The sequence below is a fragment of the Stegostoma tigrinum genome, chromosome 21, assembly GCF_030684315.1.
Source record: "Stegostoma tigrinum isolate sSteTig4 chromosome 21, sSteTig4.hap1, whole genome shotgun sequence".
NCBI classification, from domain to species: domain Eukaryota; kingdom Metazoa; phylum Chordata; class Chondrichthyes; order Orectolobiformes; family Stegostomatidae; genus Stegostoma; species Stegostoma tigrinum.
In genome coordinates, this window is record NC_081374.1 from 32,771,892 (window position 1) to 32,791,722 (window position 19,831).

General features: G+C 39.1%; 1 protein-coding gene across 2 annotated transcripts in view; it reads left to right on the forward strand.

The window, feature by feature from the left end:
- LOC125463028 (neuron navigator 1-like) overlaps positions 1–19,831 on the forward strand; it is a 618,648-nt gene that overhangs the window by 234,439 nt on the left and 364,378 nt on the right. Inside the window, exon 1 of one of the 2 annotated variants that reach the window (XM_048553660.2) lies at positions 13,218–14,396. The exons of the other annotated variant lie outside the window; for it this stretch is intronic. Coding sequence (XP_048409617.1) covers positions 13,724–14,396 — 673 coding nt within the window. The 5' untranslated portion in view covers positions 13,218–13,723. Of the gene's footprint in view, positions 1–13,217; positions 14,397–19,831 lie in introns of those variants that run through there. 2 annotated transcript variants of the gene reach the window in all.

Genomic DNA, 19,831 nt, shown 5'->3' on the forward strand with positions numbered 1-19,831 from the left:
CCATCTAGAATGGATTTAGGATTTCCTAACACATGCTACCTGAGAAAATTTCTCTACTGAGCAAAGTATACATTTAATGTCAATTAATTTAAGTTTGTAAGGTTAATAGTGTCGAATAATGATATTGCTCCTTCAATATACCTATTTCTCTAACATTGCTTTTAGTCGTCTTTGAATATGAGATTTGCAAGTATGTCAAAACAGCTGGCATGATAATTTGCTTAGGCATAACAACACAAGGAAAATGCTTTGTGCACCCTCCAAAAGAGGCACAGTCCACAAAAGAGGCACAGTCCACACTGTGAGCCTGTTGGAATGTCTTCATGGGCTCTCCTTCTGCCAAGAGAGATTCTGGAAGTTGTGATTTTCATGGCAACATGAGTGATAGAAAGCTGACAATGATCTACCATCATGTGGGACATAATTCAAATTGGTCAGTGCATGTAGGGGTCTCTACGGCTATTGTGAAAAATAATGGAATATTTGACAACTACAAAACAGATAATACTCACAATAGTATCAATTAATGTAAATAAAGCTTTGCACAACGGTGCAAAGTGACGTCCAGCAAAATTTCTTCACAGTCTATTTTAAAATTAGCCCTTTGTTTCAAGAGTGTAAAAACTCTAATGTTCCTTTTGGTCAATCATTGATGCCAATCATCATAACACTGCAGTACTTACATAGGCTAAATTGAGAGTTTGATTCACAACATTGCAGCATGGAGGTTAAAATAAATGCAAGTCAACCACATCTGTAAATGGATTTAAGGTTAAAATAGTAACATTCAAACTGTACTCAAAAACTGTGCTTTATTTTAGTTTAAATCTCAATATATTTTAAACGTTACAGTTCAACAGTGTCATTACTTTTGTTTGGTATAATTATTTTGAACATTTTAGTCATAGAAAAACAAAACTTTGAAAGTTAATTGCTAGCTGCCCAGAGACACCCCAAATTACAGGGATGTGATGATCTCATTTACTTATATATTATGAAAGAAAATGAATATACTTAGGATTGGAAAAACTTGAGGTTTGATGACATATCTGTGAGTTCGTGTGGCATTATCTGCTTGATTAAAACACTGAAATCCCATGGTTGTTCAGCATGCCATCATTGTAGTTTAGTTTTAATTTGAATTGTCAGTGCTAAATAAAAGGAAGCTAAAATGAACATTCCACATTTACATACATTTTATTCGTTATCATGTTTATTTTTCACCCTGAAGTCTCAGCCCCACAGCTATACATGTAGTTTGATTCAGTATGTCATTATCAAAAATATTAAGAGCATATATTTACATTAGTAGCAATGGTGATACTAACAGTATTCAACCTTAATATAGACTAGATAAATCAGCAACTTTTTGAGTCTACACGTGCTCCTTAAACATGCAAACCGGAAAAGGGCAATCAAAAATATCCTGTTCCTCCCCAGGTTGTGCTGTAGAAAGTTTTACCACGATATTCAAAGTAAAGGACGTGAAGTAGGGTGTAACTGGGGTCTTGTCCATTAGTTTCCCACTAAGGAAACTTTACAAGGCTAGGGCTAGTGTCTTCAGGGTGAATTTATAACAGCATAACAATTGTTATTACTTCCAAATGACTTCTTTGATCCTGAAAAGGTAATTTCACAAATGCTGAGTCTCAATCCTTCAGATGTCAGGTGTTGGAGATTTAATCGTTTCTCCTTTAGCTTTCATTTATCTCTCTACATTAATAACACTTGTCTTCAAAAGTCTTTATTTTAGTTTTGAGACATAGTCGAAATCCAATTTCTGCATCCTGCTTTATGCTCAGTTTAGACTCTTGCATTGCTGCCATTTCCAAACTGTTCAATGATATCACATGTAGGAAACACAGGCGTGCAAGGTTGTCCAAATCATAAATTTAAATCTTTTTTTGTATATTTCCTGCTGGCTGCTTGCCAATCAGGAAAGCATTCTACAGAAGGGTGTAGCGGAGAAGTGGATCACAGCGATTGCTGTTTCACGTCCAACATGAGGGATGATGTTGGTGATGTAGAAAATTGGTAGTCAAGTAGGATTGCATCGTTGTGGGGGTGTTGATTGTGTAGCATAATGGGTCAGAGGGCTGGTGGCATATTGTTGATATTGGGAGGGAATGGTGGTGGGATGGCAAATCATGCTGAGGGTTGTGTATGTGTGTTGTTGATAAAGCAGCTAGATCGTTGAGGTCTGGTGCATATAGGGGTTAAAATGTGGCCTCAGAACATGTGTTCCTCTTGACTCACAAGGTTTCTGATTCAGATGTTAATTTTTTGACTATCACTTGAAGTAAGTGCATCTTTTTTGGGGGCAGAAAAGTTACCCCATGAGAACCTTCATGATCTGATTCCTCTTCCTGTTTCACTTGCCAGTCCGCTATGGTTGTGTTGCCTTGATATTTGTAGCTTAGTGTCTGCCATATGTAACAATGGCTATCCTTAGCCCTTTTGGTAGTTTGTAGCCTGTAATGTTTTCTTACCTAAAAATGACTGTTTTATGCTCTAGTAGATTTCTGCATACACTCTGATGAAGGGTCTAGGCCCGAAATGTCAGCTTTTGTGCTCCTGAGATGCTGCTTGGCCTGTTGTGTTCATCCAGCTTCATACTTTATTATCTTGGATTCTCCAGCGTCTGCAGTTCCCATTATCTCAGAACCTGCCACCTGCTGGCTATACATTGAAAAACTGGCATCCCTGGTTCACACCATCTTTGAAAGGCCACTGTGCACCTGAACAAACATTGGCAATCTGATATTGCCCCCTCTTCAGCAGCGTATTGGCTTAGCTGCGAAAAAAGTCATCTAACATGGCTGACACCCCTTCACAAGTACAACCCCATTCTCTCACCCTAGCTGCTATTTAACTTGGTTGCTATATAGGTTTCCTCCCACAATCCAACATTGTACAGGTTAGTTGGATTGGCCATGCTAAATTGCCCATAGTGTCTGGGATATGCAGGTTTGGTAGATTGGCCATGGGAAATGCAGATTTGCAGGGCTAGTGTTTTTTTTTACCTTTATTCATTCCCAGGATAAAGGCCTCACTGGCTATGCAGCATTTATTGCCCATCCCTAATTGCCCAGAGGGCCGTTGAGAGTCAACCACATTGCTGGGGGTCTGGAATCACATGTAGGCCAGGCAAGGATGACCGTTTGCTTCCCTAAAGGACATTAGTGAGCCAGATGGGTTTTTCCTGACAATTGACAATGGATTCATGGTCATCGTTAGACTCTTAATTCCAAGTATTTATTGAATTCAAATTCTACCATCTGTCATAGCAGGATTCGAAACCAGGTCCCTAGAATGTTATCTCGGTCTCTGGATTAATAGTCCAGGGATAATACCACTAGGCCATCAGCTCCCTGTGGAGGTGAAGGTGTGTATTTGAGTGAAATGCTCTTTTTGGACCTTTCTGGACTCGATGGGCTAAGTAGCCTTCTTCCACACTTAAGGGATTCTGTGATTCTGTGACATGAGGGGAGATATTAGAAATGTATTGCTGCAGAGAGTTTTATTATTTGCCACAAGGAGACAGACACTTAAAAAAATTGGAAATACACTTGAATCATGGCTATGAGCAAAATGAGGGCAGTTGTATTCTTTTCAGATTATTCCAGCAAAAAAAGGTAGTATGGACCCAAGGGACCAGATGGGCTCTGCAAAATTGTAAACATCTGTGAACCTAGGGATTTAGGGAAACAACTGCTTCTTGTGATTAGTCATTCAGTGAAATAAAAAAGGTGAAGGAAATCTCTCAAAACAGTTCTTGCACCTCATTTTACTGATTAACATGAAGGAAGTAGATTAATGATCATATCACATTATTCATTGCAATGTGGAAAATGGGATGAAGGAATTAGGTAAAATGTAATGAGTAAATTGCTTCCAGTTTCCCACAGTGATTGAGATATCTGGAGAGGAAATACAGAAGCTCTGGCTGAAGAGTGAGGAGTAGATCAAGGAGGGGAAAAATGAACACATACAGGAAATGATCAAGATGTAAAGCAGATGATTCAATGGAGAACATGTCAGACAGGAGACCACATGAGCTGAGCTCATCCAGGATACTCTGCTTACATATGTACTAATATTTTGACCTTTACACACACAGTGATTTGGACCTTTTTTGGATTTTTTAAATTCCATCCAGTATCGAGGTCACATACAGTAAGGCTTAGCTTTAATAAGTCAATCAATTGAACAAATTACTATCACTTTGAAAAAAAGTAAGTCTAATTGTCTTTTCAATGTTACATGGTTTATACAAAAAGCATTACATCTCTGGAAGGGTACAGGATTGAGAGTCAAAAATTGAGAAGCAAACAAAAACAAACCCATAAATTCCTGATTAGTTAAAAAGAAACTAATTTGTCATGATAACAGAGCTGTCCAAGTTTGGATCAACAGTGGAATGGTGACTAATGTGGGGTAAAATAGCATTGTAGTTAGAAGCTCTGATCTATGGATTAACTATATGGTGTCACAAGACCAAATCCCATCAAAACAGCTGGGAATTTCAGTTCATTTCTTTATATAAAAATGTCATTTAAAGCAAATAGTAATGATGACCACAAGCCTACTGGCTCTTGTGATAAAATTCCATCTGTTTCACCTTAGTCCTTTATAAAGAAAATCTGCCATTCCTAACAACTTTGGCCTATATGTAACCCAGATTGATATGGTTGAATTTTAATTTCCCCTGAAATCACTGAGGAAGCCAGTCAATTGTACCATACTGCTTGGGAAACTTTACAGATTGCAAAATTAAGAAAATGGCTTTTCTGAGGCCATTTAGGAATGGGCATGAAATATCAATGTCTTCAGGAATGTCTGCATCCCATGAAATAATTGAAAAGTAATAATTATTTCCACAAGTGTCAGGATTTAGAATTCAGGTATCCTCATTGTAAAGTGGATATACAATTGTACTGGATTGGAAACTGAACCAATCTCTATGTCAATCATTGGATTGTTCTCAGTGCCAATACAGTATCGTGGGACACTGTGTACTTGCATGTCATGTCTGTTTCTTTGGGCTGAATTGTATAATGGTTTGAATGATGTGGGCTATGGTGCAATGTGTGCTGAATTGTGAGGCAAGTGCAGCGAAACTCATCGGAATGTTGAGATCATTTCACCCCATCTTTTTAATGTCTTTCACAAGCAGCATGGTTAGTTTCTTGCTAAGTAGCAGCGAGATGCCATTTGATGAGGATTAGCAACTTTTTAATCAACACCACATCTTATTAATATTCAGGCACTTACCAAATTTACCAAATGACCTAAATCTTTAGAAATCTTGACACGGAAACCAGTATGAGCACCTGATGAATAGAGCTTGCTGCTCGATCTGAATGAAGTCCATGGTGGAAACTGGGCACCAACAGTTCAGGCTCCACCCCCCCCCCCATGGAGACAATGCCTGCACACATTGGCATCTGATCTGTGCCACCTTCAAAGAACCCTCATGGCACATCTCCAATCTGCATACATGATGCTTATGCAACTCAATGTTGCAATTTGGGTTGCTGTGGCAACTATGGTATCATTGTGATGCTGCAGCATGAACAGTGCACTCAGGGACACACACCTGACTCATGTCAAGACCAGGCTGCATTTCTGGGCTCTTTGTTCACTGTAAAAGTGTTCACTCACTTTACAACGACCTGGATACTCACAGCATCCCTGACTTGTGTTACCACGTGCTTTGCCTCTTCAACCAGAACACATTACTGCTGCCTTGCCTATGTCGTTTAACACAATCACAAAACGAGGGAGCTTGTTGCCAGCACAGTAAGTCAAGGGCAGCCTGGGATACCAGCCCAGGAGTACCTGCTCAGAGTCAGAATCCTCTCCTCATAATGGATGAGAAGCTGTCTAGCAGGTAATACATCATCTGTCTTGACTGTTTCCACCCCACAGTGAGCTGCTGTCCTCATGGAATGAGTGAGAGGCGTAATGGAAGAAGAAAGTATGTGGCATAAATCTAATTATTGGTACAGGTGGGGTGTTTTCCCAAGTGAGTGAGTAGAAAGAGCAGAAAGCATGGAGGGTTAGTGGCACTGAAGGTCGGGGTGGCTTAAGGAATGGGAAGATGTTCACTGCAATAGTGAGAGCGGTAGAGTTATGGTGGGAGGTGGATACAGTAAGAGATATAGACTAAAAATTGGGAAGAAAAGGGTCCACTCACTTTGTGGAGTGGAGAAGGATTCAGCCTTCTTCCTGCATTGTTGGGCATTCCTCCAGATAGCTGAGATTGCTTTAACCTGGGTTGCAATCTTGGACCAAGCTGGGCATTGCTCCGCCCCTGGTACTGAGAGGAAGAGGATGTTTTGTCTGTGCACCACCCCATCTAGTGGAAATTTCCAAGTTCCTGCCCACACGGCAGGGCACCAATTATCCTCTACATCAACAACAACAAAAACAGAAGTTGCTGGAAAAACTCAGTAGGTCTGGCAGCATCTGTGAAGAGAAAATCGGAGTTAACGTTTCGTGTCCGGTGACTCTTCTTCAGAAGTGTATCCATCTTCCACCAAGGCTCAAGCTCTACCCCTCTCACTATCTCTGTGAACATCTTCTCTATTCCCTTAGCTACCCCAACCTTCCTCTAAGGAAGGGTCACCAGTCTGGCAATGTTAACTCTGATTTTCTCTTCGCAGATGCTGCCAGACCTGCAGAGGTTTTCCAGCAACTTCTGTTTTTGTTCTTGATTTACAACATCCACAGTTCTTTTGGTTTTTATTTGCCAATTATTGTCTGTCTGCCACGTCTGAAACAATTGTCAGAAACCATGCAGCTCAGGTCCAGACTGATAGTGCTGGTCTGGGTCTGCAACAAGCTTTTAAAAACGGCACAAATGCAAATGATGCCAGTGACTTTCAGGATAGCTGCTGAGTGCTGAGCGCTTGTGGCAATGATGTGCGGTAAAATGGGGTGGAAATCAGATGTCAGAGATGCGATGGGGCAGGACAGGTAATTAATGAGGTGAGTTTGGTAAGAAGCAATGATACAATGTGCTAGGATTCATTGTGAGAAACTGTCCAAAAAACTTGACCACACAACTCTCAATTTTTTTTGGCTCAGTGTAAGATTCAGTTCTATGCATTTTATATTATTCCTATTTTACTATTGTAGTAAATTGTTGTTTCTCTTGCATTTTACCTGTAATAGTAAGAACTCAAGACTCTGTGGTATTCATTGTCCTGTGGCATAATTAGGACTATCATAGAATTTTAGCAGTGGGCCACACAAGTCTTGCACAGTGCCAGACTTGCTGGTGAACTTTGACAGCAAACAGGAGTGATGTCTGAACCCCTCCTTCCCCAAAAGAGAACATCACTTCTTAGGTTTCTTTTCAGCCACAATAAGGAGGGGTGCTTCTCTGTTCCTGCAAGGAAACAGTAGAACATTCCCTATCCTGTATTACACTTGACTACAATGTCCTGCCTTCCTCCCCCTTCATAGTTAATGTTTCCTCAAATCAGCTAATCTCTTTACTTACTGCTGTCATCCACCTCCAGTAATTTTAGACAAGAATTTAACATCCAGAATGAGGATGAGAAATGGGAATTCGAGTATGGTGTACCTCATGCTGCTTCAATTATGTGAGCTTGTTGCTTTGTCCTATCACCCCATAATCGCACTTTTACTCTGACTTAAGCCAAAATTGTTACCTATGACTCAGTTCTTTCTCACTGATATTAGTAAATGTAGTTACTTGATTTATTGTCTATAAAGTAAGTTTATATTGATAAAAAAATTTGATTTTTCTCACTGAGGATTGGGAAATTAGTCAGAAAAAGAAAGGTTAGCTCCAATTAATTCCAAGTTGTCACTATGTGCATGTCTTAGGTCCTATGTTTATAATGATAAGTGATGGCAAATTTTCAGCACAGTGCTCGTTTGGAATTCTCAAGTTAATGATGGTATCTGTCTTTTCTAGCTCTTTTGGAAACCCTATGACTATTATTCAACATAATCTCCTCATTTAAATAAAGTACAAGAAGTCAGACCCTTGAAGTTTTTTATGCACAAATCATGGAAAGTGGCAGGATTGATTAACAAAACTAATAAAACATGTTGAATTCTGGACTTAATTGATAGTACAAAAGCCAGGAAGTTCTGCTAACTATATAAAACACTCGCTTGGTCCCCACTGGAGTATTGGGTTCAATTTTGGCTTCATTTTAGGAAGTATATGAAAGCATTGGAGAGGATACAGAAGGGATTTATAGAATGCAACCAAAGATGAGGGATTACAGTTATATGGATCAACTGCATAATCCAGGAGATGTTTCTCCTTAGAGCAGAGAAAACTAAAGGAAGGCTTGATGGATGTGTTAGACAAGAGTAAACCACAGGATCGTGAAATTGTTAAGGTGTAAAAGGAAGCCATTTAAACACCATATCTGTACCAGATCTCAGAGCATATTGGCTTTGTGCCAATCTCTTATATTTTTGTCACAACCCTGCACATTGATTCTGTTTCAAAAATCATCTAATGTCTTTTCAAAGCTTCAAATGAACCTGTGCTCACATTACTTCCAGGCAGTGTATTCCTTGCTGTGCAAAAATAGGTATTTTTCCTCATCTCACATTTGCAGAACATTTTGAATTGGCGTCCTTTGATTCTTGATCCTTTTATGAATGAGAACAGTTCTCCCGAACTACTGTGTCCAGACCCTTCATGACTTTGAAAACTTTGATCAGATCTCCTCTTAATCTCCTCCTGTCCAAGGAAAACAGGGCCAAGCTTTCCAATTTACGTTTATAACTGAAGTTTGCCATCCATGGAACCATCCTTGCAAATCTCTTCTGCATTGTCTCCAATGTGCTCATATCCTTCTTAAACTGTGGCACCCAGAATTGGAATACAGTACCCCAGGAGAAATAAAAGAAAAACTGTTTCCAATGGCTGAAGGGTCTTTAATGAGAGAGCACACACAAAGAGTGATTAGTGAAGAAGTAAAGGCAACATGAGGAAAGCTTATTTTACGCAAGCATTTTTTTATGATTTGGATTGTACTGCCTGATACAATGGTGGATTACAGTAGTTTCAACAAATAATACATGGAATAAGAATTCAAAGGATAGAAAATTACAGGGATTTGGGGAAAGAATCACAGAATTTTAATAATTGTTATAGCACAGAAAGAAGCCATCAAGCCCATCATGCCAGCTCTGGTTCTATTACAGTGTCCCAGCCTCTTGCCATTTTCTCATATCCTTCCACATTATTTCTATCTAATATCCTCTTGTATCTCTCAATTGAATCTGCCTCTACCACATACTCTAACTAATTGCTATGTGAAAAAGATTTTTCTTATATTGCCTTTGCTTCACTTGCACATTGCTTTAAATCCATACCACTTGATTTTTTTTTCCTCTCTTGTGAGTGGGTACAATTTCTCCCTATCTGCTCCACGCGGCCTGCTCATAATTTTGAAAACCTTGATCAAATCTCCTCTCAGCTGCCTTCACTTCATGGGGAACAGCCCCATCTTCTTCAATCTATCCTCTTAATTGAAGTTTTCTCATTTCTGGAATAATTCTTATAAATTGCTTCTGCATTTTTTTTTAACATATTCATATCTTTCCTATAATGTGACAGCTACAACTGTACACAAAGCTCCAGCTGACGTCTAACAAGTGTCTTGTATAAGTTCAACATCATCTCTTCGGGGTTGGGGGAAATGGAACTAAATGGCATCTTTGTCTAAAAAGTGGATGTTAATATGACTGTTGGGATTTAATTTTGGAGTGGGCATGGAAGGAGGCCCGGAGGATCAGGCTGGAGCACTGCCCCTAATTAATGGGAGTGTCAGGAAGGCCACAGAGGAATTTTCACTGCTCCCGGCAACATTTCAGTTAGCTGCCTTAAAAAAAAACTAATTAAAACCAATGATCCTGAGGCTGTTGGAATTTAAGTTGGTTCATGAATTTAGCGGGTAGTCTCATAAGTTACAAAGGCTGACCTACCATCAGGGAGGCCTTTCAGACACATACTCAATGCCTGATCGAAGAATTTAACATTGGGAAGGTGGGGAAAGGAGCTTCTACAATCTCACCGTCTGCCCTTCCATTCAAAGCACCTCACTGGCACATTGCGCCCTCCATATCCCCTCTTGCCTCACTCACCTCTCTTTGAAGGATTCAGCAATGATCCCTGGTAAATGTGTTCCAACATTACCAGCAGTGCTCAATGCTTCCAGCCGCGCTGCCGGCAATGGAGAGCTTTCTGACTCTGGTCGGCCAGCAGTACTAAGGGATTCAATACAGTGTGGAGCTGGAGGAACACAGCAGGTCAGGCAGCAAAAGAGAAACAGGACAGATGAGTCCTGATGAAGGGTCCTGACTCGAAATGTCGACTTTCATTCTCCACTTTTGCTGTCTGACCTGCTCTGTTCCTCCAGCTCCACACTCTATTGACTCTCGCTCCAGCATCTGCAGTTCTTGCTATCTCCAAGTACTAAGTGACTAGATTTCTGCAGCTTTGGGGCGTTAATCTGAAGGGAGACCCAATGCTGGCCAATTACCTGCCACCTCACCATGTTACGCCTTCCAGTGAATAGCAATGCATGGTTCCCACAGATTGTCCCACCAGTGGTGTCCCTTGGTGCTAGAACTAAATCACCCATTATGGACCACATGTCTTTCTTTAGTGTGGTACTATTCTGAATATTCTCATATCAGTGAATTTCAAGTGCTAGATTATTGAGGAAAGAGATGAGGAATGGGGGAGTTGTAACAGAGAAAGTCTTAGGCACCCAGGCAGGATTTATGATGCAATTGATTAATTTGTCTACTATGCTAGAGGAGATCATGCTCATTTTTCATGAAACCCCCTCTTGGAGGTTTCATCAATATCCCATTCTGCTGCTACTGCAGGGAATTACTGCTGCAAAATGCCTGTCTCATCTCTCAGGGAGATTAAAATGTGGGAGTGCTTGACTTGAGATGTGTTCAATAGCCTGACCCCCGTATTTTCAACGAGGTCAGTCTTTTTCATGGTGCAGGAGCAAATGCTTCATTCTATCCCACATCTAACTCCTTGCACTAAGGACTGCAGAAGAATTTTGAGGTCTTATCCCTTATGCTGGTGTGAGAAAGAAAGGCTTTATACTGCTTTAAATTCCACTCTGTGATTTGCAAACATTTGTATTTTTATAATGTTGTAGAGTCATAGAATCATACAGTACAGAAGAGACCCTTCGGCCCATTTGAGTCTGTGCCAATTTATCTATATTAATCCCAATTTCCATGATTAGGCTCATTACTTTAATTGCAATGACATCTCAACTGCTTATCCATATTTTTTAAAAGTTGTGAGGTTTCCTGCACCTACTACCCTTCCTTTGCAAGCCAGATTCCCACCATTCTCTAGGTGAAAATATGTTTCATCAAATCTCTCAACCTTCTGCCCCTCACCTTAAAACTATGCAACCTTGTTCTTGACTCTTCAACTAAGAGATTCAGCTCTTTCTATGCCCCTTATAATCATTTACACTTCAAAGAGATCATCCCCACCCGCCTTCTCTGCTATAAAGAAAGAAAAACCTCAGCTTATCCAGCTTCTCTTCATAGAGAAAATGCTCCAACTTGGGGAGCATCCTGAATAAACTCATCTGCACTCTTTCCAGTGCAATCACATCTTTCCTATAGTGTGGTGACCACCACTGCACACAACGCTGCAGCCCAACCAAAGCCTTATATAGCTCCAGCATAGCCTTCTGTCTAACAACTGATAAGAGCAAGTGTCTGCTGTGCCTTCTTAACCACCCTTTAATTACCCTGCACCTTAAACAAGCACCTATTGTTTCTCTATTCCTCTGAGCTTCCTACTGTCTTGCCATTTATTGAGTACTCCCTTGTCTTGTTACTTATTCCAAAGTGCATCATCTCACCCTTTACAGAGTTAAATTCCATCCCCAACTGATCTGTCCATCTGGTCAACCCAATTATACTTTCCTGTACCCTTTGCCCTTCTTCCTGGCTGTTAACCATGCAGCCAACTTTCATGTCATCTGAAAACTAATTTACCATTCGTCCCCCATCTCATCTCTCATCTACACCATTGTTTATATATATATATATATATATATATATAATATATATAATCACAATAAAGGACCCCCCCAAGGACCGGGTATACCACTGGGCACTGGCCTCCAGTCACAAAAACTGCCTTCCACTACCACCCTCTGTCTCCTACAACTAAGCCATTTTTAGATCTAGTTTACCAAGCTACCCTGGATACCTGAACTACTGATTATTTGGGTTACTGGGTTGCAAGTGGATTATTTTACAAGCCCACCAGACACTATTCTTTTTGTAAGTATAACCTGCCATTGTAAAGAACCTTCCCTTTAAATATTTGATTTGTTTTGACATATATTGCTGAAACACTTAATGGTTTAAAAGGATCTCCAATTATGTTCCGTATAAGATTGTTTTGCAAATGTAATTTTTCCATTGCAGCAATCTAAATGCCACTGATTTATATGTGGCTTGACATGGAACATGAGTGAATAGATGCAAATGAAAGTTGAGAGTTAATTCAAATGTGTTCTGAGAGGGACTGTGCTATTTCCTGTTGGAAGACGGGAATAATAATGTTTATTGCCATATTCCACATATAGGCCTATTATTTTCTCCACTTGCTCCCTAGTTACTTCACTGAGCTTAGTTGTAGGAGATGTGTTATGCTTTATGTGTGGTACCCTCTGAGACAATAAAATGAATACATCTGTGTTTGCTGGGCAAGGCGTTCATTAGTTAAATCTCAGATTTTCTAAAATATGGTATTTGCACAATTTTATGCAATGCAAAAGAAATATTTCTGATATATATGTTTCATAAAGCATGCTGGTAGCCGTTTTAATAATTTTCTGAATACATTTCAGGAAATATTTAAAGGCATCTGTTCACCCTTTCACAGTTACCGCATGGTATCTTCCATCCTTACTTCCATTCTGAAATGTATAATTATATGGCAACATCAATGCAGGTTTCTCTAGGAGGAGGGTGAAAATTGTGGTCAGCCAAAATTAAAATGATGGGACTTGCTTCTTGTGTGTTTTGCCTTCATGTTGGTGACATTTTAAATGTTTTATGCTCTGCTCTTGTTCTAATTTTTACTGAGATGTCTGCTACCATGGTAGCAAGGAGTAGCCACTGCAGTGGAGGAAGCTGGGATACACTAGGGGATGTGGGCTGAATACTGAGAGGGCTGGAGTCCAGCCCATGCTGTAGTTCTATCGCTCCCAGTATTTCCTGTCGTGCAAATTGAGCTGATTAAAGTGCCGGACTGAAAGCTGTTGCCACAACGGCTATTTAATTGATGGCTGTTCTGATCAGTTGTGAAAGAGATTCTGAACAGAGAGAGAGAGAGTGAACAAAAAAGAAGCTGCTCCCTGATTTCCCCCTTTTGCTGGCAATGATGGAATAGCCTTTTCTTTCCCAGCACATAGCATCTTGGAAGCAGGGGAGGGCGTTTGGTGATGACATTCTTCTAGTGATCAATTTGCCAGCGGGAGCTGATCATCTGATGTTGCAACAAGCAGGCTGTGAAGGGAGCTGTACAACACAGGAACTGCTGTTTCAGGGAGGGTTATCTGGATTGAATACCGGTGCTGTAAAGCGAGAGGGGGGGGGAAAAAGACTTTCCCTGCTCCCCAACTATTCGAGCGCAGGCGAATGATTACTCGCGGGCAAGATGCTCGGTGCAAACGTCAAGTGTTGTGAGACTGAGATTTGTGATGAGAATCCGGAAGATGTGAAGGTTTACAAGCGGCAGCCAGATGGAAAGGGAACAGGGCAGCACGGAAAGAAAGGTAAACCTCCAGCGATGCACAGAGCGACGGAGCTGAAGGTGTTTAAAGGTGGGACTAACCTGAGGAAGCAGAAATCACTCACGAATCTTTCGTTCCTGACCGATGCAGAGAAGAAGATGCAGCTATATGAACCGAAATGGTGCGATGACATGTCAAAGTCAGCTCAAACGCTCGGGAAGGGAGGGCTCAAATCTAAAGATGCACCGATGTCTAAATCTTTGTCAAAATCTGAGCACTCGCTGTTTCAGGGCAAATTGGCCCCGAGTGTGAACAAACCTCTGACAGCACCCTCCACCCGTGGGATACCAAGCAGGATCCCAAGAGGACCCTGGGCTGAAGTCAAGCCACTGAGCAAATCGACTGAAGCCAGCACTGGCGACGGCAGTAAGTCCGACGATGAAATATTGTCCAGCAAAGCTAAGAATGTTAAAAAGCCATCTCCGGCCACAAGCAAGAGCCAGCAGCCTGAGGAGAAAGCGTATTTGAAGGTGGATCCTGAGCTTGTTGTCACAGTGCTGGGTGACCTAGAACAGCTTCTGTTCAGTCAAATGCTTGGTGAGTTTTTCGCTTGCTGTACAAAATACATGGCGATTTAAACAGCATCTCACTCCGTTCCTGAACGCTGTTTTATTTGTTTCAAGCTTTACAGCACAGCTGTTTTTTTACACTGCAGAAACACTTAAAGTGATCTCGCTTGTGAACTGTCACTCATTATTTTAAAGAAGGATGTCTATAATTAGACCATTGTTGTATCAATAGCATTCCTTGACTCAAGTTAAAATTGACCCTTTAAATTACTGATGCAGTGCAGTGATGCTATTATGATGGACAGATTGCTGCATTTGTTATCTTATAAAGCATTTTAATTGTGCCTCAGTTATGTACTATCTACATGTTATCAAATGATTGATGGTTAAAATTGCTTTCTGGATTAGATGCTTTACAAGATTGTTCAATTTATGAGAGATTCTATTTAAAAATCAGAATGAAATCAATTTGTAGATACAAATAGATGTCTTGCCAGATATTTCATATGAAGCAGTTGAAATCAGTTGACTGATATCACCTGATATATCCTCATCAAATTGTTGAGCTATTTATAAAGCAAATTTTGATTTTGTTAACAAACTTGGTAGGAGTTGAACAATGAGATTAAAACAATGTTTATTTCTCTTTAAATTTAATTCATTTATGCCATTCTTTTGCCTAATCTGTGTCTTAAGTTGTAAAGGAGATTTCAAAGCATTCTTTTTTGTAATGTTCTTCGGCAGCAACCACATCATGGTACATACCTTCAAATGAACAGTTTATATTACATGTTTGAACACTCACTTTTTACTTAAATGTAGAAGTTGTCAATTATAAAAACCCCACTCTTGCAATTTTTATCATGTGCAGTAACTGGAAATTTAACCACTGTGTGTAAAACTGACTTAGGAAATGGATTAAATGTTAAAACTCTTTTCTGTAGATCTTTACTATCCTTAAAATGAACTGATTTTTATTTTTAATGTTGCTTTAGGACAGACAAGGTTTTGTTGTCGTGAAAGACGAGAATTATCACATCGTTGGGTAGTTTGATTTTTTTTTGCTAATTAACTTTGAATATGTTTTACAGTACAGTATATGTTCTATTCTACGAATACATTTTATTGATCCATTCGCAATCCAGATATTAATAGACACAAATGATAAAATGGCATTTTGATGATAAATATGCACATAGAATTAAATAGCTTTCTATGAAAGGGAAAACATTTTGCTGTTACATTTTACAAGTTATGAGGATTCTAGAGTGATAGACAACCAAGTTGTGAGTGTATAAATGCATGCATTAAACAGACTGTGGCCCAGTCACTCGTTGAATAAACTCTGTAAAGTTATTTGTAGTTTTATTTCTTTACATTCTTGTAAGAAGCTGTTGGTGAAATATATTGATCTTATTTCACATTATTAGTGAATGTGGAGAGACAAAATAGTAAGAGACATTTATGTAGCAGCTAAGATTGACTGGTAGTTACTGATTTCTTATCTCAGCAAGGGATTTCAAGGTTTTAATGTTTGATTTAATGCATGACACTGTAATTTTCCATTTCTCCTATATTATCTTAATTTTCATTCACATAGCCAAAATATGGACCTCCCATTAAAAGGTTCATAACCCTTTGAGAATTGATAATGTACAATTGCTGCATTGTCACTGCATTTAAATGACTGTGGGTTTCTTTGTGTTTGAACTCAAGAGGACATTTTAAAAATGTTTTGTATTCTGTGCATTGTATAAATTTAGATTACTTCAGGTACTGATTTATTATGTTTGTTAAAAGCTCAAACCAATAACTAGTAAATGACTTGATATGTTTCACAATAACTCCTACTCAAACATTATGATTATTATAGTAAATGGAGTTTAAAGTGGATTCATGAGAATATATATAATTTGAAACACGAGAAAAGAAGACAAAAGTTATGGCTCATGAATATTAAACCATCTTATGGCTGACAAATAAAATATTTGAGCTACCTTCCCATTTATGGCTATTGGAAATCAGTCCACAGAAACTATTTAAATACCTTAAATGTAAACCGTTACAAAAGTCAATGCTGATTACAATACTGTCTTCAATCTTGACTGCCTAAAATAAAACAAAGCAATAAAAAATCAAATTCCATGCTTTTAGAAAAATGGATGATGTTCTCTGTGTCATATGAGGAAGACCGTAAGTTCACCTAGATTTAATGGATCTCAGTTGACCTGCGTCATTGGCTTTGAGTCTCAGGCAAAGAAATAAGAAAAAGTACTGCCAGTTCAGAGTGGTGAGAAAGGCTTGATTGCAAAATTGAGTGAATTCTGGATTTCATCTGTTTTACTATGGGTAACCACTGACCAAAGACCAGAAAAGTGGCACAGAATAGGGAGACAACGAAACTGATGAGTTTACATTTGACTGCTGCAGCATCACTCTGCCCAATTAAAAAGAACACATATTGACAGTAACCAACTTTTCGCCTCTGTTAACATATTATGTATTGAGGAGGAGATAGGAGAAAAAGAGAAAAATCCCTCTTCTAAATAAACATGTAGATGTTTGTATACGTGCTTTTGTTGCAGTTCTACTGGAGTAAAGTTGTTTTAAAAAAAAAACTGCCAACGCAATGCATTTATATTTTTGGTTACAGCACAGCTCAAGTATGTAAATTGCTTAATAATATGGCTTTATGGAGAAGAAAATGTAATTACAGTGCTAACATGTTATTGGGCCATTTCTTACTTCCTTTCCCTTCCCCCTTTCAAGTCACTTAATGTATAAAGTCTTCTTTGTATCTTCATTTTCCACCCTTTGTACTCTCTGGGGCATCCAGCCTCGACTTCAGCAGTATGAGTGGATAATCCAAGGTCTCTTCATGGGTTTTACCAACCCCATTTCAATACAGAACAGTAGTGGAATGTGGCTTGGGGTGTTATATTGACAATTTTTTTGCACCTCCTCTAATTTTGTACCTTACACACAATGCACTGTGTGGATGTATTGCAAACCTGCAACCTGAGTCATTTATTGCTGAGGAGTAGCTATTTTTAAGCAACCTTGTTTTCATGATTCCACAAATGTTTAGTTCTTCTCAGCAGAGAAATCAACATGAAATTCTTCAAAAAAGGACGAAGGGATTGAAGCTGTGGCTTTGTAGTACTATTCTTGTTTCAAATTTAGAAGGTTATGGAGTCATGTCCAATTACATACTTGCGAATAAAGTCTAGATTAACATTTCAGCACAGAACTGAACGAGTGACAATGCTGGAGGTGCCATCTTTTGGCTGAGACATTAAACTGTAGCACTGCCTGTCCTCTCAACGATGTAAAGTTACCATGACATTATTTTTGAATAATGACAGGGGAAGTTCTCCCATTATTGTGGCCAATAATTACACCTCAATCAACATCATAAAAACAAATTAGCTGGTTATTATCAAATTCCTGCTTTGGCGAACCTGATGTGTGTAAATACAGAACTTTTGGATGACTGTTAGAGATGCCCAGTCAACGCTGGTGTAGCCAGTGATAACCAATGAAAGAAGAATAATAAAATTGAGTCCTGCACTTTTTTTTAAATATCACAACAATGACTGCACTTCGCTGGCTGTAAAATGCCTAGGGACAACCAGCATTGTGAAAGATGCTACGTAAATGCATGTCTTTCTTTGAAAGATATTTTATGTGGAAAAATTGACAAGCATTATTATTTTTAAGAAACGGGTAAATGTGCAATAATAGTCATACTCATTTAGGCAGTTTGGAACATAGAATCCCTACAGTGCGGAAGTAGGCCATTTGGCCCTTTGAGTCCACACCAACCCTCCAAAAAGCAGCATTCCCAGACCCATCCCAATCCTCCTACCCAATCCCTTTGGATGGATAGAAATTCTTCAAGTAATGTTAAAAATTAAACATGCTTTCTGTGTTGCTTGCAACAGGAAATGGGCTAACAGAGTTGACATTCAAATGTTAGATAGAATTAAATGCAGAAAATGTCAATTGGCAAGTTTGACAGAAGGGATCATGAAAGACAGTATAAGTATAGAGGAAAAATTGTGAAGGGTTTTCGGGGGAACAGAGGGTCTCTGGGAGTGAAAGTGCATCAGCCTTTGAAGACAGCACCACATATAGAGAGTTGTCAGCAAAATGTAAAGAATTGTGGGCTTTATAAATATACATGCTGAGTACAAATGAGTGGAATGTACATACTGAACTTTTATTAAGCTCGAGTTCGTCTTCAGTTACGATTTTGTGTTCAGCTCTGATCACAACACTTTCGGAAATATGTGAAGGCCCATCAAAGAGTGCAGAAGAGGGTGTGGGCATTCAATTACAAGTTTAGGTTGGAATATCCGGGGTTGCTCCTTGGAGCAAAAGAGATTGAGAAGAGATTTTATGGAGGTACGTAAAATTATAGTGGGCTTAGACAAGAAAGAACTCCACATCAGCTGATGGTAGAAGGACAAAGTGATACAGTCTTTTTTCAAGATTTTGGGCAGGGACTAATAGGGAGGGAGGGTTGAAATTTTGCTTTGTGAGTGGTAATGACCTGGAATATGTTAACTCTGGGGTGGAGGAAGTGAAAATAATAATGCAAAAGGAAATTGGGTGGGCCCACAAAGGAAATGAACCTACCAGGCTGTGGGGATTGATCAGAGAGTAGGTCTGATCAGGTTGCTGTAAGAGAGATGTGCGACATTTGCTGAACTGAATGGCCTCTTTCTATGCTGTAAATGACTCTATGACATTAGAAATGACTATGATATACCAACTTATGAGAAACCACTTCTCCCATTCATAAGGATATGCTTGTAATTCCTTCACACTTATTGCCTGAAGGAAATCTTCCCTTTATTTGAAATTCTCGGTTTTAGCTGTTAAATGTGAGTGTGCAGCCTGTATTCTCACAGTTCTAGAATATCATTACACCAGATGGTGGTTATTGAAATGTAAAAGACTGCAAATGTTTGAATTCATATCTTCACGTAATCAACTCTATTGAGAAGAAGGTTGATTTGCAGCTTTGTGTTTCTGATGGAGATATCCTATGGATTTTTACAAATAAAAGTGAATGTAAAGTTGACCTTAGAGGCTACATGCTTATTATCCACTCCATACTTAATGTGACTAATGTTACTCACTTAAATAAATTGCAGAGCTGAACTAGAACAACTATAATGCAAAAAAACAACTGACCCATTACAACATTTTATAATCGATTGAGGCAAAAATCCAGAAATAATCCCCTGTGTAAAATTGAACAGATTTTTGGCTGTACTTTACTTGCAGCTGGAAAGTTACATGCAGCTGAAAATACAAGAACTTGTTTCTACTTCAGTCTAATATCAGACAGTTAGAAAATTGTGTTCGCATTGGTCTGCATGAGATGTATTTTAAATTTGGAAGTTAAATTACTTTGCAAACAAAATGACATTTACTCAGATCTGCCATTTCTAC